The sequence below is a fragment of the Hyperolius riggenbachi genome, unplaced genomic scaffold (genome assembly GCF_040937935.1).
Source record: "Hyperolius riggenbachi isolate aHypRig1 unplaced genomic scaffold, aHypRig1.pri scaffold_320, whole genome shotgun sequence".
Taxonomy (NCBI): domain Eukaryota; kingdom Metazoa; phylum Chordata; class Amphibia; order Anura; family Hyperoliidae; genus Hyperolius; species Hyperolius riggenbachi.
The window spans coordinates 27,733-52,500 of record NW_027152531.1 but is presented as its reverse complement, the minus strand read 5'-3'; the positions used below and the strand labels follow the sequence as shown (position 1 = coordinate 52,500).

Below are 24,768 nucleotides of genomic sequence, written 5' to 3'. Positions count from 1 at the left end.
GTTCTTAAGAAAGTGCAGCATGCTACAGCATTACAGCGGCTTAAGCCGCGTTAGACTGTCTGCACATGCTCAGTCATGTTGTGGAGGAGTGGAGAGCGGCCAGGCACATGGCTAATTACCGTATATACTCGCAAGCAAGCCGACCCGCATGTAAGCCGACCCCCCCACTTTTACCCCAAAAAACAGGAAAAAATGATTGACCCTCATGTAAGCCGGGGTAGGAAACGCTGGCCGCGTGATCCCCCCAGTATGTCCCAGTATAGCTAGTATAGTGCCCAGTATAGGTAGGTAGTGCTCAGTATAGCAAGTAAAATGCCCCAGTATAGCTAGTATAGTGCTCATTATAGCTAGTATAGTGCTCAGTATAGCTAGTATAGTGCTCATTATAGCTAGTGAAGTGCCCCAGTTTAGCTAGTATAGTGCTCAGTATAGGTAGGTAGTACTCAGTATAGCTAGTAAAATGCCCCAGTATAGCTAGTATAGTGCTCAGTATAGCTAGTATAGTGCTCATTATAGCTAGTGAAGTGCCCCAGTTTAGCTAGTATAGTGCTCAGTATAGGTAGGTAGTACTCAGTATAGCTAGTAAAATGCCCCAGTATAGCTAGTATAGTGCTCAGTATAGCTAGTATAGTGCTCAGTATAGCTAGTGAAGTGCCCCAGTTTAGCTAGTATAGTGCTCAGTATAGTTAGTATAGTGCCCCCAGTATAGCTAGTATAGTGCCCCCAGTATAGCTAGTATAGTGCCCCCAGTATAGCTAGTATAGTGCCCCCAGTATAGCTAGTATAGTGCCCCCAGTATAGCTAGTATAGTGCCCCCAGTATAGCTAGTATAGTGCCCCCAGTATAGCTAGTATAGTGCCCCCAGTATAGCTAGTATAGTGCCCCCAGTATAGCTAGTATAGTGCCCCCAGTATAGCTAGTATAGTGCCCCCAGTATAGCTAGTATAGTGCCCCATATAGCTAGCATAATGCCCCAGTATGGGTGGGTAGGTGCTGTCCCTCCCCGCTCCCCCTGCGGCCGCCGCTGCTGCTATTACCTCAGGCGGCGCCGCTTCCTCTATCCCCGTCCTCCTCCGGTAGTAACTCATTCACAGCAGCGCGCCTCTCGCTGCTGTGATGACGAGGAAACCATAGAGAGCGGCTTCCTGTAGCGTGATGCCGTTACTATGGGAACCGCTCTCTATGGTTTCCTGCGTCATCACAGCAGCGGGGGGCGCGCTGCTGTGTGAATGAGTTACCGGAGGAGGACGGGGATAGAGGCAGCGGCGCCGCCTAAGGTAATAGCAGCAGCGGCGGCCGCAGGGGGAGCGGGGAGGGACAGCACCTATCCACCCACCCACACATGACTCGCAAGCAAGCCGACCCCCCAACTTTTGGCCCACTTTTGGGGGGTCAAAAATTCGGCTTGCTTGCGAGTATATACGGTAATATTCACTGCACGTTGTGACGTGTGCAGTGTTTACTTCCTGGAGCGGCCGTTCTGTGCGGTGATTGGCCGGCGGGACCACGTGATGCCGCATGCGTCCAAGAGTGCGCATCACGGCATCACTGACGCCAGAGTCAGCTGCACAACGCGGCTCACTCTGACGTCCACAACAAAGAGCACCAGGCCTTGCGTTAGGTGCACGTTATGCGGCCTTAACGTAGCACCTAACGCAACGTCTTGGTGCGCAAGTAGCCTTAAGGAGCATTTCTAGAAGCACTGTGGAACATGGTCTTGTGTCTCACACAGGGCCAGCCCAAGGCCAGAGTGCTTATTTGTCCACGATGTACAGACTGCCAGGCATCTTTACTGTAAACATCGAGTGTTTTCATATTTCCTAAAGGTAAACAATAGCCAGGGAACATTTTCCTCCTTTCTGGGTAATAAGGGAGGAAATACCATATTTGGCTTGTCCCCTGGGAGCATACGTAGATAGGGGCATCCATCACATGCTATTATCAGCCAATTGCATGCGATGGGTACTAGATCATCCCCGCGGGATGATGTCACATTTAACTCTTTAGAGGTTAGTAGAAGAATAGCGGACATGGGCTCTCTGCTCTCTACTTCTGCTGACTCCCTTCTTGTAACTTTCCGTAACTGTACGCTGTATAAATGCCTAAGTGCAACTAGCATAGATGTAACAACGAGGAAGCCTGGTGTCTCGTCACCAGCGATAGATCAAGTCTGCATGGAACGCATAAGATTCTACAGACCGTTTGCTGTGCCAAGGTTAACCTGTAACGAAGATATTGCTACTGAACACATCTCTATATTTGTTTTACAAATAAACTCTTGAACCTTTGACGAGGTCTAAGACGTTCTATCTCCTATGCTGTTTGCTGTGATGAGTGTCAAGTTATCACACTTCCTGTGATATGGTGCCGAACGAAGGTGTAGTGTTGTTGCCAATAGCAACCAACAAATATGTATTACACATCCGAGTCACCAGCCTCAGAAATCGCAGGATAACAGCAGCTCAGATTAGAGACCAGGCCAATGCCACACAGAGTTCTAGCAGCAGACACATCTCTAGTACAACTGATAAGAGGAGACTGTAAGAATCAGGCCTTCATGGTAGAATATCTGCTAGGAAACCACTGCTAAGGACAGGCAACAAGCAGAAGAGACTTGTTTGGGCTAAAGAACACAAGGAATGGACATTAGACCAGTGGAAATCTGTGCTTTGGTCTGAGGAGTCCAAATCTGAGATCTTTGGTTCCAACCACCGTGTCTTTGTACGACGCAGAAAAGGTCAACGGATGGTCTCTACATGCCTGGTTCCCACCGTGAAGCATGGAGGAGGAGGTGTGATGGTGTGGGGGTGCTTTGCTGGTGACACTGTTGGGGATTTATTCAAAATTGAAGGCATACTGAACCAGCATAGCTACCACAGCATCTTGCAGCGGGATGCTATTCCATCCGGTTTGCGTTTAGTTGGACCATCATTTATTTTTCAACAGGACAATAACCCCAAACACACCTCCAGGCTGTGTAAGGGCTATTTGACCAGGAAGGAGAGTGATGGGGTGCTGCACCAGATGACCTGGCCTCCACAGTCACCAGACCTGAACCCAATCGAGATGGTTTGGGGTGAGCTGGACCGCAGAGTGAAGGCAAAAGGGCCAACAAGTGCTAAGCATCTCTGGGAACTCCTTCAAGACTGTTGGAAGACCATTTCAGGTGACTACCTCTTGAAGCTCATCAAGAGAATGCCAAGAGTGTGCAAAGCCGTAATCAAAGCAAAAGTTGGCTACTTTGCAGAACCTAGAATATGACCTATTGTCAGCTGTGTCACACTTTTTGGTTATGTACTATACTTCCACATGTGTTCATTCATAGTTTGGATGCCTTCAGTGTGACTCTACAATGTTCATAGTCATGAAAATACAGAAAACTATTTAAATGAGAAGGTTTGTCCAAACTTTTGGTCTGTACTGTACCTTCCCCCCTCCACCGAGATCTCCTCCATCCAACCCTATTTCCACTGAGACCCCCTCCATCCACCCCCCCTTTCCACCAAGACCCCCTCTATCCATTCCCCCACCACCAAGACCTCCTCAATCTACCCCCCCCCCCCCCACACACACACAAAGACCTCCTCAATCTATTACCCCTCCGCCAAGACCTCTTCCATCCATCCCCCTCCACCAACACCTCCTAAATCTATACCCCCTCCACCAAGACCTTTTCCACCACCACCATTAAGACCTCCTCCATCCATCCCCCCTCCACCAAAACCTCTCCCTCCCCCCCCCCCCCCCACAACACCACTAAGACCTCCTCCATCCATCCCCCCTCCACAAAAACATCTCCCTCCCCCCCCCCCCCCACAACACCACTAAGACCTCCTCCATCTCCCCCCTCCCCCAAGACATCTCCAATATATACCCCCATCTACACACTTACTTGTGCTCAGCCTGCAGACTAGTAGACATCACATCGAAATATCTGATCACACCACTGCTGAAGCCACAAGCCAGAGCCTGCCGCATGGGATGAAAGGTCACGGCGCACGGAGTCTCCTCATTGGCTGAGAAGTCATACAGCTGCCAAGACAAGATGAGTACGAGTTAGTGGCTCATAGGATCCTCTGATGGGCACCTTCAGATTCTGAACTTCAGTCATGAGAGGCTGGCATTAAATGGCCCCACCACTAATATTGGTATTTCAACTTTGGATGGACATAGCAGGAAGCACGCAGGAGCGACCAAAGTGACCCCAACAATTGTCACATAGGAGAATCCGAGTAATCCCAAAGATCGCACACCAGCGTCCAGCAGAGGTGGAGGAGCGACCAAAGTGACCCCAACAATTGTCACATAGGAGAATCCGAGTAATCCCAAAGATCGCACACCAGCGTCCAGCAGAGGTGAAGTGCGCAGGACCAAGCAGCCAAAGTCCATAAAAGTAACCAAAGAAAAAGTTCCACACACCACTAACAGGAACGGTCTATTGCTCAATCACAACATACACGCAATCGATCATAAAACACGCGATAGTTTCAGGACCACACAGAGTCCCCTTTGTCATGATCTCAACTGTGCCTTGACAGCGGGGGCCCCGAAACGATTGTCGGTTTTATGATTGAGTGCGTGTATATCGTGATGGAGCAATGAAACGTTCCTGTTACACTAGTTCTTTGGATACTTACACAGGAGAATCAGGCGGTTGTGTCTCCTCAGTGCTGCCTAGTGACCGATGTCACAAACACGCCACTCTCTTACTGTACTGGAGCTGGGCGTGGCTACACGAGGCATGCGGTAGCCACACTACAGGAAAGGGCGTGGCCTGGGTGCTGCCACCCATCTGTGTTAGTCTTCAGTGGAAGGTGTGGAGGGAACTGACGAGTGGCATCCAGAGAGAGGAGGATTTGGCGGAGAGCGGTGGACCTCTCAGAGGAGGTAACCTCACATTAAAGAGGGACTTTCAGCCACAAAATCAAGTTCCATTTACCCACGGCTATGTGTTCATTATGCAGCCTGGAACCTCACCCTGCATTGCAAGCACTCTAATCAGACATGTTTCTTATCTCAGTCAGCCTGGCTCTATTTTCACCATTGCTGATGAGAGGGAAGCATGTCATCTCACCTCCCACATTACTGCTCCTCACTGACTGGCTGAGGGCAGCTCAGTGTGAGGGCTAGTTCGCACTGGGTGCTTTGGAAGCATTTTTTCACTGTACAGGAAAGTGATTTATGAGTGATTGCGTTTTGGGATTGTATTATTATTATTATTATTTAGTATTTATATAGCGCCGACATATTACGCAACGCTATACAGAGTATATATATATCTTGTCACTAACTGTCCCTCAAAGGAGCTCACAATCTAACCCCTACCATTGCCATATGTCTATATTATGTAATGTAAGTACTGTAGTCTAGGGCCAATTTTTTTTTAGGGGAGCCAATTAACTTATCCGTATGTTTTTGGAATGTGGGAGGAAACCGGAGTGCCCGGAGGAAACCCACACAGACAAGGAGAGAACATACAAACTCTTTGCAGATAGTGCCCTGGCTGGAATTCGAACCAGGGACCCAGCGCTGCAAGGCGAGAGAGCTAACCACTACGCCACCGTGCTGCCCAATTGTATAACAGGGGTAGGGAAGCTATGGCTCAGGAGACAGATGTGACTCTTTTGATGGCTGCATCTGCCTCACAGACAAATCAGTAGTGATTGATTCACTAAGCTACACACTGCTCAAGCAGCACAGCTTAGTGTGGCAGCACAAGTAACATTTTCAAAGTGGGCGCTCTACTGCTATAGCATGCACTAAATTACTCGCGCTACCCCAAAATGAACGGCTGCTCCAATTGTCCCACTCTGGACCCTGTCAGGTCCAGTGACTTTGTAGGATGAGATCCCCTCACTCGTCCTACAAAGTCAGCTAGCTAATTGTACAAGCTGTTAGTCTGTATTTCTCCTGTCTGGCTCTCGGGGAAATTGCTGATGTTGCTGAAACCCAAGAGAAGCTGAAGACGTGTCTGACACTTCCGCTGCCCGGCGGATCAACTGTATAAACATCACCATAGCAACAGGGACATGAGCCCTCTGCTGCGCACGCGCACTGTGCCAGTTTGAAACCTATTGTATGGCTCTCACAGAATTAGATATTAAGATATGTGGCGTTTATGGCTCTCTCAGCCAAAAAGGTTCTGACCCCGGATCTATAACATTGAAATGCAATCGCTCCCAGAAATGCTGCCTGCACCATCAGCAAATCGCTAGTCACTGGCGATCGCTACAGTGTGATCACTGCCACTGACTTACATTAGCAGCAGCATTTTGCTGATCACCAGTGATCAGCAAATCGCTAAATAATCATCCAGTGTGAGCTGGCCCTGAAGCTGAAATCTGATCTATGCTGTGCTCACATGGGCTTACAGGGTGCAGATTGTAAGAGAAAAGAAAGTAAGGGAGGAAATGACATCAGGAGTGGCTTCAGTCAGAGGGAAGCAAGATGGCAAACGCCAGGAACAGAATTCGCTTTATTTACTGAATGAATGGAGATGAAAACGTGGAGAGTACAATACATCTGTTATGTAAGTGGGACAAGACGCTACCTACTTATCTACGCGTTTTTTTCCTGGCATAGAATGGCCGATCCTGCTGCTTTACAGTGGAGCTGAACTCTCAGGAGAGAAGGGAAACACAGAGAGATGCACCCGGTGTGTATTCAGAGAGTTTAGCCTGCCTAATTCCCCCTCATCTGTGACTAATTACAACTGTAATCTGATCTCTCAGCTGTGTCAGCTCTGGAATCTCAGAAGTCCTCAGCAGAGCAGCTAATTGGAAAATACATCGTGTTAACCCCATCTCTGCTTCTAAGAAAGTAGGAAGTAGACACTGCAGATTTATTGCCGGATTTGTATCAGCTGTAACAAGGAAATGTTTTTCTGTAAAGGTTATTGTGCTGTTGCTTGTCTTTTAGAGCGGAGAGGACGTTCCGAGTTCAGGACCACTTTATAGTCCCACCACTGGTAGGATTGGGGGGGGGGGGGGACCTGTCTGGCTAAAGGTGGGGGGGAGGGTCGGCCCAGTACATCTTACACCAGGGAGAGGCTTCCACACAAGACTACATGAGGGATACACAGCGCCGATCGGGAGATGGAGAACCAAAAAGTATACAATAATAAGAACCGTTTAGCTTCCCCTGACCCAAGGGCCCGTTTTGTGGTGATTGACCAGGCGGGGCCCCACGTTGTGCAATCAGCTCTTGGAATGTGACTTGCTACAGCAGCTGCAGCGCTCCTTTCTGACCCGCTCTTAGTTCTGGTGTATGTTCTGGCTCCCCTGTACCACCCGTCACCTTTCTGTAAGGAGGTTGTGTTATTAGCACAGCTCCTGCATCGCGATCCCGTGTCGTGGCCCCCTGGAGGCAGGAAATCCCCCCGCAAGCCTGATCCTGAAATGGGTGACTCCTGACAGTTTGTAGGCATGTATGACAGAGGCGCCAAGAAGAATAAAATAATTACCGTATACACTTGAATACAAGTCGACCTTGTGTATAAGTCGAAACCAATATTCAACCCTTTTAAGCTGGAATGTTGTACTGACTCAAGTATAAGTCTACCCAGGAAAGTTAATGGCTGCACTTGGAGACCAGGAGGGGTTAAGGACTTCACTGGCTTAAGTATTGCAGCCATCAACCCCTCCTGTCCCTTAAGTGCAGAAAATAACTCCTCCAGACCCCCAAGTGCAGCAATTATTCACTCCCCTTCCTGCAGCCCAATATTTCCCCCCGCCCCCTTCCTTGTTAATAATTGTGGCCGGGACTTTCACACCTGTGCTTTCTTGGCATTTCCTTTCCTCTAAGTATCACTTACCAGCACTGGGTAAATTGCTGCAAATGGGAATGTCACTATTAGTACACACATTACTCCGTGTGCTCAGTGCTGCCTGTGACTCGTGTACAAGTCGCCCCCTATACTTTTATGAAGTGAAACAGACCTAAATTTCTAGACTTATACTCGAGTATATACAGTAAAAGCCGTCTAGACTCCCCTCCCTCGATAGAAGAAAAATGCGTTTCACGGGTCACTATCCCGCTTCATCAGGCAAATACTATGGAGATTACAGAATCGGGTCAATAGAGTGGCCAAGTGCCCTGACGGTATTGTCTCCCTGGTGTCCCCTCACTCCAGGCATTGCCTTAGCCCACCCCCCCTCCAGGTATCTCATAGGAGCAGCTCTTGTGCTGATCAGGTGACAGCTAGACGGTTTTTATAAAATGTATGGCCACTTCTTGTTTACACTAAGACAGATGTCAGTGAAGCTGTGATTAGAGTCACCTGCTGCAGGGAGGACATGTCCCAGATCCGGATGGTGTTGTCGGTGGACACGGTAGCCAGCTGCCGGTGGGTGGGGTGGGTGGCGAATGCGAGAAGGGAGTCGGTGTGTGATCGCATCAGAGTCAGGTACCCTCTGGAGGGGACATCCAGGACCCCCAGCTCTCCGCTCCGCGTGCAGGACAGGATGCGCAGCCCCTCCGGACTGATGGAAACGCAGCTCACCGGACCTTCATGCTCTGCAGAGAAAAACATATAGAACACTGTCTGACCAATAGGGAGGCTGGAGAGAGAGAGGACACGCCCCTGCCACACACCAGAACGCTCCGCCCCTCACCGGACCTTCATGCTCTGCAGAGAGAAACACACAGAACACTGTCTGACCAATAGGGAGGCTGGAGAGAGAGGACACGCCCCGCCACACACCAGAACCCCCCTCCCCCCCGCCCCTCACCGGACCTTCATGCTCTGCAGGTGAGAATCACAGAATACTGTCTGACCAATAGGGAGGCTGGAGAGAGAGGACACGCCCCCGCCACACACCAGAACCCCCCGCCCCTCACCGGACCTTCATGCTCTGCAGAAGAGAAACACAGAATATGGTCGTCTTTCTTCCTACGCTTATTATTATTATTTAGTATCTTTGGTGTTCAATTGCAGCCGGTTTAGGTTTATAGGTAGGGAGGTTGTAACATAATTCCCTCCTCCCCTTCCCCTCCCTCCCTTGTTTAGGGGCTATTACAATAGGATAGAAAAGTTGGCTTTACTTTAATGTTGTTTTTAATGTTTTTTAATGTATTTTTGTATATGTTTGTATTTAAACAATTGTACAATGCACTGGAGCCCTCTCTGCTTCCACCTGGGATATTTACCTTTAAGAGTAATGTGTCACCTGTGAAGGTGTGGTGGATAGGGGGTGTGGTCTCTGGGTATGTAAGTCTGTTTGAAGCATGTCACAGGACCCGGTGGGGTTAGAAAGGCGTCAGCTCTCATGCTGCCATAATTTTTGCTATTTTTACGATGATTCAATAAAAGGATTTGAGTGCGAAGGAATCTCTTGAACATTTCTACAGAAAACTGTCTGACCAAAAGGGGGGCTGGAGAGGAAGGACACGCCCCCGCCACACACCAGAATGCCCCGCCCCTCACCAGACCTCCATACTCTGCAGGAGAGAAACACGCAAAAGAGGATGGAGAGGAGAGACACGCCCCCTGCCACACACCAGCCAATCACACGCAATCTGTGTACAATCTCAGCATTACCTATACAGCTGCAGGAGTGATAGACTGCCTGTAACATGTATAAATCATTAGGCACGGTGAGCGGTCAGATTGCAGACAGATTGTCCTGTCACATTGCATAGTGTATGGTGAGCGTCACAAATCATTTGCATATTATTATTATTATTATTATCCCGGGCGTCTGTCTGGAGTGAACACTTTATAAAGCAGTTATTGTCCCGCTAGCAGCGGAATCCACTCACCGGCCTCCAGGAAGACCCCGGAGAAGTCCAGAGGCCACAGCCGCAGGAAGCCGTCCTCAGATCCCGTGGCACAATACGTGGCAGAGACACGCAGGCTGTTTATAGCAATGCCAGAACCTGCAAGAGAGATGGACTATTATACACAGGGGCGGGGCCTGAGAGAGATGGACTATTATACACAGGGGCGGGGCCTGCAAGAGAGATGGACTATTATACACAGGGGCGGGGCCTGAGAGAGATGGACTATTATACACAGGGGCGGGGCCTGCAAGAGAGATGGACCATTATGCACAGGGGCGGGGCCTGCAAGAGAGATGGACTATTATACACAGGGGCGGGGTCTGCAAGCAGAAAGAGGAAGTATTACACACAGGGGAGGGGCCTGCAAGCAGAGAGAGGGAATATTATACACAGGGGCGGGCCCTGCAAGCAGAGAAATGAAAAATTACACACAGGGGCGGGGACTGTAGGTAGAAAGAGGGATTACACACAGGGGCGGGGCCTGTGGGCAGAGAGATGGCATATTACACACAGGGGCGGGGCCTGTAGGCAGAGAGATGGCATATTACACACAGGGGCGGGGCCTGTAGGCAGAGAGATGGCATATTACACACAGGAGCGGGGCCTGTGGGCAGAGAGATGGCATATTACACACAGGGGCGGGGCCTGTGGGCAGAGAGATGGCATATTACACACAGGGGCGGGGCCTGTGGGCAGAGAGATGGCATATTACACACAGGGGCGGGGCCTGTGGGCAGAGAGATGGAATATTATACACATGGGCGGGGCCTGTAGGCAGAGAGTAGAATTATTACACACAGGGGCGGGGCCTGCAAGCAGAGGGAATATTACACACAGGGGCGGGGCTTGCAAGCAGAGAGGGAATATTACACACATGGGGCGGGGCCTGCAAGCAGAGAGGGGGAATATTATACACAGGGGCGTGGCCTGCAAGCAAAGAGATGGCATATTATACACGGGCGGGGAAATGGAATATTATACACAGGGGCGGGGCCTGCAAGCAGAGAGAGGGATTACACACATGGGGTGGGGCCTGAAGGAAGAGATGGACTATAACACACAGGGGCGGGGCCTGTAGGCAGAGAGATGGAATATTACACACAGGGGCGGGGCCTGTAGGCAGAGAGATGTAATATAACACACAGGGGCGGGGCCTGTAGGCAGAGAGATGGAATATTACACACAGGGGCGGGGCCTGTAGGCAGAGAGATGGAATATTACACACATGGGCGGGGCCTGTGGGCAGAGAGGTGGAATATTACACACAGGGGCGGGGCCTGTAGGCAGAGAGATGGAATATTACACAGGGGCGGGCCTGTGGGCAGAGCGGTGGAATATTACACACAGGGGCGGGGCCTGTAGGCAGAGAGATGGAATATTACACACAGGGGCGGGGTCTGTAGGCAGAGAGGTGGAATATTAGACACAGGGGCGGGGCCTGTAGGCAGAGAGATGGATTATTACACACAGGGGCGGGGCCTGTAGGCAGAGAGATGGAATATTACACACAGGGGCGGGGCCTGTAGGCAGAGAGATGGATTATTACACACAGGGGCGGGGCCTGTAGGCAGAGAGATGGAATATTACACAGGGGCGGGGTCTGTAGGCAGAGAGGTGGAATATTAGACACAGGGGCGGGGCCTGTAGGCAGAGAGATGGAATATTACACACAGGGGCGGGGCCTGTAGGCAGAGAGATGGAATATTACACACAGGGGCGGGGCCTGTAGGCAGAGAGATGTAATATAACACACAGGGGCGGGGCCTGTAGGCAGAGAGATGGAATATTACACACAGGGGCGGGGCCTGTAGGCAGAGAGATGGAATATTACACACATGGGCGGGGCCTGTAGGCAGAGAGATGGATTATTACACACAGGGGCGGGGCCTGTAGACAGAGAGGTGGAATATTACACACAGGGGCGGGCCTGTAGGCAGAGAGATGGAATATTACACACAGGGGCGGGGCCTGTAGGCAGAGAGATGGAATATTACACACATGGGCGGGGCCTGTGGGCAGAGAGGTGGAATATTACACACAGGGGTGGGGCCTGTAGGCAGAGAGATGGAATATTACACAGGGGCGGGCCTGTGGGCAGAGCGGTGGAATATTACACACAGGGGCGGGGCCTGTAGGCAGAGAGATGGAATATTACACACAGGGGCGGGGCCTGTAGGCAGAGAGGTGGATTACACACAGGGGCGGGGCCTGTAGGCAGAGAGGTGGAATATTACACACAGGGGCGGGCCTGTGGGCAGAGCGGTGGAATATTACACACAGGGGCGGGGCCTGTAGGCAGAGAGGTGGAATATTACACACAGGGGCGGGGCCTGTAGGCAGAGAGGTGGAATATTACACACAGGGGCGGGGCCTGTAGGCAGAGAGGTGGAATATTACACACAGGGGCGGGGCCTGTAGGCAGAGAGGTGGAATATTACACACAGGGGCGGGCCTGTGGGCAGAGCGGTGGAATATTACACACAGGGGCGGGGCCTGTAGGCAGAGAGATGGAATATTACACACAGGGGCGGGGCCTGTAGGCAGAGAGGTGGAATATTACACACAGGGGTGGGGCCTGTAGGCAGAGAGATGGCATATTACACACAGGGGCGGAGCCTGTAGGCAGAGTGATGGAATATTACACACATGGGCGGGGCCTGTAGGCAGAGAGATGGAATATTACACACAGGGGCGGGGCCTGTAGGCAGAGAGGTGGAATATTACACACATGGGCGGGGCCTGTAGGCAGAGAGGTGGAATATTACACACAGGGGCGGGGCCTGTAGGCAGAGAGATGGAATATTACACACAGGGGCGGGGCCTGTAGGCAGAGAGATGGAATATTACACACAGGGGTGGGGCCTGTAGGCAGAGAGATGGAATATTACACACAGGGGCGGGGCCTGTAGGCAGAGAGGTGGAATATTACACACATGGGCGGGGCCTGTAGGCAGAGAGGTGGAATATTACACACAGGGGCGGGGCCTGTAGGCAGAGAGGTGGAATATTACACACAGGGGCGGGGCCTGTAGGCAGAGAGATGGAATATTACACACAGGGGCGGGGCCTGTAGGCAGAGAGATGGAATATTACACACAGGGGCGGGGCCTGTAGGCAGAGAGATGGAATATTACACAGGGGCGGGGTCTGTAGAGAGAGGTGGAATATTACACACAGGGGCGGGGCCTGTAGGCAGAGAGATGGATTATTACACACAGGGGCGGGGCCTGTAGGCAGAGAGATGGAATATTACACACAGGGGCGGGGCCTGTAGGCAGAGAGATGGATTATTACACACAGGGGCGGGGCCTGTAGCAGAGAGATGGAATATTACACACAGGGGCGGGGCCTGTAGGCAGAGAGATGGAATATTACACAGGGGCGGGGTCTGTAGGCAGAGAGGTGGAATATTACACACAGGGGCGGGGCCTGTAGGCAGAGAGATGGATTATTACACACAGGGGCGGGGCCTGTAGGCAGAGAGATGGAATATTACACAGGGGCAGGTGTCTGTAGGCAGAGAGGTGGAATATTAGACACAGGGGCGGGGGCCTGTAGGCAGAGAGATGGATTATTACACACAGGGGCGGGGCCTGTAGGCAGAGAGATGGAATATTACACACAGGGGCGGGGCCTGTAGGCAGAGAGATGGATTATTACACACAGGGGCGGGGCCTGTAGGCAGAGAGATGGAATATTACACAGGGGCGGGGTCTGTAGGCAGAGAGGTGGAATATTACACACAGGGGCGGGGCCTGTAGGCAGAGAGATGGATTATTGACACACAGGGGCGGGGCCTGTAGGCAGAGAGATGGATTATTACACACAGGGGCGGGGCCTGTAGGCAGAGAGATGGAATATTACACACAGGGGCGGGGCCTGTAGGCAGAGAGATGGAATATTACACACAGGGGCGGGGCCTGTAGGCAGAGAGATGGAATATTACACAGGGGCGGGGTCTGTAGGCAGAGAGGTGGAATATTACACACAGGGGCGGGGCCTGTAGGCAGAGAGATGGAATATTACACACAGGGGCGGGGCCTGTAGGCAGAGAGATGGACTATAACACACAGGGGCGGGGCCTGTAGGCAGAGAGATGGAATATTACACACAGGGGCGGGGCCTGTGGGCAGAGAGATGGATTATTACACACAGGGGCGGGGCCTGTAGGCAGAGAGATGGAATATTACACACAGGGGCGGGGCCTGTAGGCAGAGAGATGGAATATTACACAGGGGCGGGGTCTGTAGGCAGAGAGGTGGAATATTACACACAGGGGCGGGGCCTGTAGGCAGAGAGATGGAATATTACACACAGGGGCGGGGCCTGTAGGCAGAGAGATGGAATATTACACACAGGGGCGGGGCCTGTAGGCAGAGAGGTGGCATATTACACACAGGGGCGGGGCCTGTAGGCAGAGAGGTGGAATATTACACACAGGGGCGGGGCCTGTAGGCAGAGAGATGGATTATTACACACAGGGGCGGGGCCTGTAGGCAGAGAGATGGAATATTACACACAGGGGCGGGGCCTGTAGGCAGAGAGATGGATTATTACACACAGGGGCGGGGCCTGTAGGCAGAGAGATGGAATATTACACACAGGGGCGGGGCCTGTAGGCAGAGAGATGGAATATTACACACAGGGGCGGGGCCTGTAGGCAGAGAGATGGAATATTACACAGGGGCGGGGTCTGTAGGCAGAGAGGTGGAGTATTACACACAGGGGCGGGGCCTGTAGGCAGAGAGATGGAATATTACACAGGGGCGGGGTCTGTAGGCAGAGAGGTGGAATATTACACACAGGGGCGGGGCCTGTAGGCAGAGAGGTGGAATATTACACACAGGGGCGGGGCCTGTAGGCAGAGAGATGGAATATTACACACAGGGGCGGGGCCTGTAGGCAGAGAGATGGAATATTACACAGGGGCGGGGTCTGTAGGCAGAGAGGTGGAATATTATACACAGGGGCGGGGCCTGTAGGCAGAGAGATGGAATATTACACACAGGGGCGGGGCCTGTAGGCAGAGAGATGGAATATTACACACAGGGGCGGGGCCTGTAGGCAGAGAGGTGGAATATTACACACAGGGGCGGGGCCTGTAGGCAGAGAGATGGAATATTACACACAGGGGCGGGGCCTGTAGGCAGAGAGATGGAATATTACACACAGGGGCGGGGCCTGTAGGCAGAGAGATGGAATATTACACACAGGGGCGGGGCCTGTAGGCAGAGAGATGGATTATTACACACAGGGGCGGGGCCTGTAGGCAGAGAGGTGGAATATTACACACAGGGGCGGGGCCTGTAGGCAGAGAGATGGAATATTACACACAGGGGCGGGGCCTGTAGGCAGAGAGATGGAATATTACACACAGGGGCGGGGCCTGTAGGCAGAGAGATGGATTATTACACACAGGGGCGGGGCCTGTAGGCAGAGAGGTGGAATATTACACACAGGGGCGGGGCCTGTAGGCAGAGAGATGGAATATTACACACAGGGGCGGGGCCTGTAGGCAGAGAGATGGAATATTACACAGGGGCGGGGTCTGTAGGCAGAGAGGTGGAATATTATACACAGGGGCGGGGCCTGTAGGCAGAGAGATGGAATATTACACACAGGGGCGGGGCCTGTAGGCAGAGAGGTGGAATATTACACACAGGGGCGGGGCCTCTAGGCAGAGAGGTGGAATATTACACACAGGGGCGGGGCCTGTAGGCAGAGAGATGGAATATTACACACAGGGGTGGGGCCTGTAGGCAGAGAGATGGAATATTACACACAGGGGCGGGGCCTGTAGGCAGAGAGATGGAATATTACACAGGGGCGGGGTCTGTAGGCAGAGAGATGGAATATTACACACAGGGGCGGGGCTTGTAGGCAGAGAGATGGATTACACACAGGGGCGGGGCCTGTAGGCAGAGAGATGGATTACACACAGGGGCGGGGCCTGTAGGCAGAGAGATGGAATATTACACACAGGGGCGGGGCCTGTAGGCAGAGAGATGGAATATTACACAGGGGCGGGGCCTGTAGGCAGAGAGATGGAATATTACACACAGGGGTGGGGCCTGTAGGCAGAGAGATGGAATATTACACACAGGGGTGGGGCCTGTAGGCAGAGAGATGGAATATTACACACAGGGGCGGGGCCTGTAGGCAGAGAGATGGAATATTACACACAGGGGTGGGGCCTGTAGGCAGAGAGATGGAATATTACACACAGGGGTGGGGCCTGTAGGCAGAGAGATGGAATATTACACACAGGGGTGGGGCCTGTAGGCAGAGAGATGGAATATTACACACATGGGCGGGGCCTGTAGGCAGAGAGATGGAATATTACACACAGGGGCGGGGCCTGTAGGCAGAGAGATGGAATATTACACACATGGGTGGGGCCTGTAGGCAGAGAGATGGAATATTACACACATGGGTGGGGGAGGGTAACTCACACATGGAATTATTTCGACAATATGGAAAAGGGGAAGTAACATGAAACTGGTATGAACTTGATGCCATTAGCATGTAGCTGACCCTCTCTAGTAACCAACAGGCAGCAAGGCAATGCCCAGAGCCCTGCAGGTGCAATAGTATTGTTTCATCACAGAATTTATTCATTACTGGGCGCAAGCCCAGTTGCATGGCTGTCCTGCTAATCCTCTGCTTCTGATATGTTTAGCCACAGACCCTGAACAAGCATGACGTATATCAGGTGCTCTGACTGAAGTGTAACTGGATTAGCTGCATGCTTGTTTCAGGTGTGTGATTCAGACACTACTGCAGCCTAAGAGATCAGCAAGAGAGCCAGGCAACTGGCATTGTTTAACAGTAAAAAAAAATATGGCACCCTCCATATACCTCTCACCTCGGGTTCACTTTAAGCCTATAATAATCCATAATAATAATAATCCAAACATTTATATAGCGCTTTTCTCCTGTCAGACTCAAAGCGCTGAAGAGCTGCAGCCACTGGGACGTGCTCAAGAGGCCACCCTGCAGTGTTAGGGAGTCTTGCCTAAAGACTCCTTACTGAATAGGTACTCACCCTAGCCAGGATTCGAACCCTGGTCTCCCATGTCAAAGGCAGAGCCCTTAATCAGTGCACTATCCAGCCAGACACCTTCTGTCCTCACGTGGCTGTTATAATTTAAGTAGGCCTCAGTTATTTGGACTGAGTTAGTCAAAAAGGCTTGAGGAGCAGACCTGCCCTTTAAGGGGATTTTCTCTTAGGGCTCGTTCCCACTATCGCGAATCTGCATGCGTCCAACGCATGCAGATCCGCACATGTAATGCAAGTGGATGGGCCTGTTTCCACTGTAGCGTTGTTGAGGTGCGTTTTTTTCAGCGGTAAAAAAACGCACAAAAGAGCCAACGATTTCGCCTGCGTCGGGAATCCGTGCGAATCGCCGCTAATGTATTTAATAGTAAAAACGCATGCGTTTGTTACATGCGTTTTTACCCGCGATTTCGCGTGCGATTTCGCACCTTTTTCAATTTTATTTAGCCCTGGCAGTGTCATGGTTAATTTCGCATGGCACCCTGCCATGCGAAATCGCATGCGAAATCGCGGGTAAAAACGCATGCGGAAACGCATCCGCATGCGTTTTTACAAGCGTCGGAATGCGGCCGAAATCGCGTCGCAACAGTGGGAACGAGCCCTTAGAGAGAAAATCAGTTCTGTCAGAACTAGAACATACCAAGAAGCTGTTCTATGAACAAGGCCACAGGTCTCTCTGACCTGGGCATGCACGCCACTAGAACAATAAACATCAGCCATGTTTTATAAATATCCACATTCCTGTATGTAGGTCAAATGCCTCATTGAATATTAATCGAGTAGGGGTGTATGATGACACCACGAGTGGGTCTGATCTAGGGGATGGCAAAGATGATGTCATATTTAACTCTTTCCTAGTCAGTATTAAAACCTGAGTGAGCTGTGGGAGCTCACTCTGCTTCTTACTTTCGCACTAGCCAGCAAGGCTGACTGGGACCTCTAAGTATGTTCATTCCTTTCTGTAATCTGATATAATGTATGCTGTACATAGGTAGTCTAGTGTAACGTAATTAGTAGCGTAACGTAGTTAGAAAGAAGGTACCTGATTGACTTCAGCAGGAAGTCTAATAAAGAAGCTTGTAACGCAACATGAAGATTGGCATGGCTAGGATATGATGAACTGTATCTATCTGTATTTCTGCTTCCTGAATAAATAACGTGAATATTGAAGAAGCCTGAGGAAGTCTAGCTCCTGCTTGCTGTGTTGAGAGTCAAGTTATCTCACAGTCTGTGAGGCGCAACTATAAGAAGTTGCTGGTGTCGAAGCAAGGTGATTTAGAACAGTTTCTAACAGTGGCATTTACACTGTAATGTTATGGTATGGGCAGCACGGCGTGCTCACCAGAATGGAAGGTCTGTTTCTCCCGCCGCTCCCCATGTTTATCCTGAGCCGGCTGCAGGCGTCGCACGTTACGCAGCACCATCTTCTTGTAGTCTATCTCCAGGATGTGGCCATCACGACTGCACACGTAGCTGCGGACACAGAGAGAGTATTAGTACTGCACACGTAGCTGCGAGCACAGAGAGAGTATTAATACTGCACACGTAGCTGCGGACACAGAGAGAGTATTAGTACTGCACACGTAGCTGCGAGCACAGAGAGAGTATTAATACTGCACACGTAGCTGCGGGCAGAGAGAGAGTATTAATACTGCACACGTAGCTGCGAGCACAGAGAGAGTATTAGTACTGCACACGTAGCTGCGGACAGAGAGAGTATTAATACTGCACACGTAGCTGCGAGCACAGAGAGAGTATTAATACTGCACACGTAGCTGCGGACACAGAGAGAGTATTAATACTGCACACGTAGCTGCGGACACAGAGAGAGTATTAATACTGCACACGTAGCTGCGGACAGAGAGAGTATTAATACTGCACACGTAGGTGCGAGCACAGAGAGAGTATTAGTACTGCACACGTAGCTGCGGACAGAGAGAGTATTAATACTGCACACGTAGCTGCGAGCACAGAGAGAGTATTAATACTGCACACGTAGCTGTGGGCACAGAGAGAGTATTAATACTGCACACGTAGCTGCGCACACAGAAAGAGTATTAATACTGCACACGTAGCTGCGGACAGAGAGAGTATTAATACTGCACACGTAGCTGCGAGCACAGAGAGAGTATTAATACTGCACACGTAGCTGCGGACACAGAGAGAGTATTAATACTGCACACATAGCTGCGGACACAGAGTGAGTATTAGTACTGCACACGTAGCTGCAGACTAAGGCCTCTTGCACACTGCACGCGATTCAGATTCAGATTTTTAATCAGTTTTTACATCCGATTCAGATTCTGATTTGCAGTTTGCTCCCTGCACACTGCAAATCGGAATCTGAATCGGAAGTAAAAACTGATTAAAAAGCGGAATCTGAATCGCGTGCAGTGTGCAAGAGGCCACAGAGAGAGTATTAGTACTGCACATGTAGCTGCAGACACAGAGAGAGTATTAGTACTGCACACATAGCTGCGGACACAGAGAGAGTATTAATACTGCACACGTAGCTGCAGACACAGAGAGAGTTAATACTGCCCACGTAGCTGCGGACACAGAGAGAGTATTAATACTGCACACGTAGCTGCGGGCACAGAGAGAGTATTAACACTGCACACGTAGCTGCGGGCACAGAGAGAGTATTAATACTGCACACGTAGCTGCGGGCACAGAGAGAGTATTAATACTGCACATGTAGCTGCGGACACAGAGAGAGTATTAATACTGCACACGTAGCTGCGGGCACAGAGAGAGTATTAATACTGCACACGTAGCTGCAGACACAGAGAGAGTATTAATACTGCACACGTAGCTGCAGACACAGAGAGAGTATTAATACTGCACACGTAGCTGCGGGCACAGAGAGAGTATTAATACTGCACATGTAGCTGCGGACACAGAAAGAGTATTAATACTGCACACAGAGCTGCAGACACAGAGAGAGTATTAATACTGCACACGCAGCTGCGGACACAGAGAGAGTATTAATACTGCAGACGTAGCTGCGGGCACAGAGAAGTATTAATACTGCACACATAGCTGCGTACACAGAAAGAGTATTAATACTGCACACATAGCTGCAGACACAGAGAGAGTATTAATACTGCACACATAGCTGCGGACACAGAGAGAGTATTAATACTGCACACGCAGCTGCAGACACAGAGAGAGTATTAATACTGCACACGCAGCTGCGGACACAGAGAGAGTATTAATACTGCACACGCAGCTGCGGACACAGCGAGAGTATTAATACTGCACACGTAGCTGCAGACACAGAGAGAGTATTAATACTGCACACGTAGCTGCGGGCACAGAGAGAGTATTAATACCACACACGTAGCTGCGGACACAGAGAGAGTATTAATACCACACGTAGCTGCGGACACAGAGAGGGTATTAATACTGCACACGTAGCTGCGGGCACAGAGAGTATTAATGCTGCACACGTAGCTGCGGGCACAGAGAGAGTATTAATACTGCACACGTAGCTGCAGACACAGAGAGAGTATTAATACCACACACGTAGCTGCGGACACAGAGTGAGTATTAATACTGCACACGTAGCTGCGGACACAGAGAGAGTATTAATACCACACGTAGCTGCGGACACAGAGAGGGTATTAATACTGCACACGTAGCTGCGGACACAGAGAGATTATTAATACTGCACACGTAGCTGCAGACACAGAGAGAGTATTAATACTGCAGACGTAGCTGCGGACACAGAGAGAGTATTAATACTGCACACATAGCTGCGGACACAGAGAGAGTATTAATACTGCACACGCAGCTGCGGACACAGAGAGAGTATTAATACTGCACACGTAGCTGCGGACACAGAGAGAGAGTATTAATATTGCACACGTAGCTGCAGACACAGAGAGAGTATTAATACTGCACACGTAGCTGCAGACACAGAGAGAGTATCAATACTGCATACGTAGCTGCGGACACAGAATGAGTATTAATACTGCACACATAGCTGCGGACACAGAGAGAGTATTAATACTGCAGACTTAGCTGCGGACACAGAGAGAGTATTAATACTGCACATGTAGCTGCGGACACAGAGAGAGTATTAATACTGCACACGTGCTGCGGAAACAGAGAGAGTATTAATACTGCACACGTAGCTGCGGACACAGAGAGAGTATTAATACTGCACACGTAGCTGCGGACACAGAGAGAGTATTAATACTGCACACGTAGCTGCGGGCACAGAGAGTATTAATACTGCACACGTAGCTGCAGACACAGATGGAGTATTAATACTGCACACGTAGCTGCAGACACAGAGAGAGTATTAACACTGCACACGTAGCTGCGGGCACAGAGAGAGTATTAATACTGCACACGTAGCTGCAGACACAGATAGAGTATTAACACTGCACACACAGCTGCAGACACAGAGAGAGTATTAATACTGCAGACGTAGCTGCGGACACAGAGAGAGTACTAATACTGTACACGTAGCTGCGGGCACAGAGAGAGTATTAATACTGCACACGTAGCTGTGGACACAGAGGGCTGGAACCCACAAGAGCGTTTTTTTGAGCATTTTGGCAGCGCTGCGATACGCTAGCGTTTTGCCAAAACGCTCAGCTGATGTTAATGGATGGGGCAACTTCCACAGGAGCGTTTGCGTTTCTCAGAAACGCAAACGCAGGACATGCAGCATTTTGGGAGCGTTAGCGCTTCAATGTAAAGTATTGAACCGCTAGCGGAAACGCTCAGCAAAACCTAAACTGAGCGGTTCTGCTAGCGTTTTGCGGTTCAGCACACTGTAACAAAATGAAAAATAATTAACAGGACCAATCAGGATAAAAACGCAAAACGCAAAACGCTACGCACCCGCTGGGGAAAAAAATACAATGTTGCAAAACACAACCCAAAACGCGCATGAATCCGCTTGCAAACCGCTCAGACAAAACGCTAGCGGTTGCGTTTTGCGTTTGCGTATTTCAGTGGGTTCCAGGCCAGAGAGAGTATTAATACTGCACACGTAGCTGCGGACACAGAGAGAGTATTAATACTGCAGACGTAGCTGCGGACACAGAGACAGTATTAATACTGCACACATAGCTGCGGACACAGAGAGAGTATTAATACTGCACACGCAGCTGCGGACACAGAGAGAGTATTAATACTGCACACATAGCTGCAGACACAGAGAGAGTATTAATACTGCATACGTAGCTGCAGACACAGAGAGAGAGTATTAATACTGCACACATAGCTGCAGACACAGAGAGAGTATTAATACTGCACACGCAGCTGCGGACACAGAGTGTATTAATACTGCACACGCAGGTGCGGACACAGAGAGTGTATTAATACTGCACACGCAGCTGCGGACACAGAGAGAGTATTAATACTGCACACGTAGCTGCGGGCACAGAGAGAGCATGAATACAGCACATGTAGCTGCGGACACAGAGAGAGTATTAATACTGCACACGTAGCTGCGGGCACAAAGAGTATTAATACTGCACACATAGCTGCAGACACAGAGAGAGTATTAATACTGCACACTTAGCTGCAGACACAGAGAGAGTATTAACACTGCACACGTAGCTGCGGACACAGAGAGAGTATTAATACTGCACACGTAGCTGCGGACACAGAGAGAGTATTAATACTGCACACGTAGCTGCGGGCACAGAGAGAGTATTAATACTGCACACGTAGCTGCAGACACAGAGAGAGTATTAATACTGCACACGTAGCTGCACACAGAGAGAGTATTAATACTGCACACGTAGCTGCGGACACAGAGAGAGTATTAATACTGCACACGTAGCTGCGGACACAGAGAGAGTATTAACACTGCACACGTAGCTGCGGACACAGAGAGAGTATTAGTACTGCACACGTAGCTGCGAGCACAGAGAGAGTATTAATACTGCACACGTAGCTGCAGACACAGAGAGAGTATTAATATTGCACACGTAGCTGCGGGCACAGAGAGATCATGAATACTGCACACGTAGCTGCGGACACAGAGAGAGTATTAATACTGCACACGTAGCTGCGGGCACAGAGAGAGTATTAATACTGCACACGTAGCTGCGGGCACAGAGAGAGTATTAATACTGCACACGTAGCTGCGGGCACAGAGAGAGTATTAATACTGCAGACGTAGCTGCGGGCACAGAGAGAGTATTAATACTGCACACGTAGCTGCGGACACAGATAGAGTATTAACACTGCACACACAGCTGCAGACACAGAGAGAGTATTAATACTGCACACATAGCTGCAGACACAGATAGTATTAATACTGCACACGTAGCTGCCGACACAGAGAGAGTATTAATACTGCAGACGTAGCTGCGGACACAGAGAGAGTACTAATACTGTACACGTAGCTGCGGGCACAGAGAGAGTATTAATACTGCACACGTAGCTGCGGACACAGAGGGCTGGAACCCACAAGAGCGTTTTTTTGAGCATTTTGGCAGCGCTGCGATACGCTAGCGTTTTGCCAAAACGCTCAGCTGATGTTAATGGATGGGGCAACTTCCACAGGAGCGTTTGTGTTTCTCAGAAACGCAAACGCAGGACATGCAGCATTTTGGGAGCGTTAGCGCTTCAATGTAAAGTATTGAACCGCTAGCGGAAACACTCAGCAAAACCTAAACTGAGCGGTTCTGCTAGCGTTTTGCGGTTCAGCACACTGTAACAAAATGAAAAATAATTAACAGGACCAATCAGGATAAAAACGCAAAACGCAAAACGCTACGCACCCGCTGGGGAAAAAAATACAATGTTGCAAAACACAACCCAAAACGCGCATGAATCCGCTTGCAAACCGCTCAGACAAAACGCTAGCGGTTGCGTTTTGCGTTTGCGTATTTCAGTGGGTTCCAGGCCAGAGAGAGTATTAATACTGCACACGTAGCTGCGGACACAGAGAGAGTATTAATACTGCAGACGTAGCTGCGGACACAGAGACAGTATTAATACTGCACACATAGCTGCGGACACAGAGAGAGTATTAATACTGCACACGTAGCTGCGGGCACAGAGAGAGTATTAATACTGCACACGTAGCTGCAGACACAGAGAGAGTATTAATACTGCACACGTAGCTGCGGGCACAGAGAGAGTATTAATACTGCACACGTAGCTGCAGACACAGAGAGAGTATTAGTACTGCACACGTAGCTGCGGACACATAGAGAGTATTAATACTGCAGACGTAGCTGCGGACACAGAGACAGTATTAATACTGCACACATAGCTGCGGACACAGAGAGAGTATTAATACTGCACACGCAGCTGCGGACACAGAGAGAGTATTAATACCGCACACATAGCTGCAGACACAGAGAGAGTATTAATACTGCATACGTAGCTGCAGACACAGAGAGAGAGTATTAATACTGCACACATAGCTGCAGACACAGAGAGAGTATTAATACTGCACACGCAGCTGCGGACACAGAGAGTGTATTAATACTGCACACGCAGGTGCGGACACAGAGAGTGTATTAATACTGCACACGCAGCTGCGGACACAGAGAGAGTATTAATACTGCACACGTAGCTGCGGACACAGAGAGAGTATTAATACTGCACACGTAGCTGTGGGCACAGAGAGAGCATGAATACAGCACATGTAGCTGCGGACACAGAGAGAGTATTAATACTGCACACGTAGCTGCGGGCACAAAGAGTATTAATACTGCACACATAGCTGCAGACACAGAGAGAGTATTAATACTGCACACTTAGCTGCAGACACAGAGAGAGTATTAACACTGCACACGTAGCTGCGGACACAGAGAGAGTATTAATACCGCACACGTAGCTGCGGACACAGAGAGAGTATTAATACTGCACACGTAGCTGCGGGCACAGAGAGAGTATTAATACTGCACACGTAGCTGCAGACACAGAGAGAGTATTAATACTGCACACGT

At 50.2% G+C, this 24,768-nt stretch overlaps 1 protein-coding gene across 1 annotated transcript in view; it reads right to left on the bottom strand.

Annotated features, from left to right (window-relative positions):
• LOC137543892 (WD repeat-containing protein 90-like) overlaps positions 1-24,768 on the bottom strand; it is a gene marked incomplete at its 3' end in the record, with an annotated part of 81,260 nt that overhangs the window by 28,936 nt on the left and 27,556 nt on the right. The window contains exons 9-12 of the mRNA XM_068264966.1: positions 18,180-18,310; positions 9,760-9,876; positions 8,279-8,514; positions 3,893-4,032 (exon numbers count right to left, since the gene is read on the bottom strand). Of these exons, the coding sequence (XP_068121067.1) occupies positions 3,893-4,032; positions 8,279-8,514; positions 9,760-9,876; positions 18,180-18,310 (624 nt within the window). The remainder of the gene's footprint in view (positions 1-3,892; positions 4,033-8,278; positions 8,515-9,759; positions 9,877-18,179; positions 18,311-24,768) is intronic.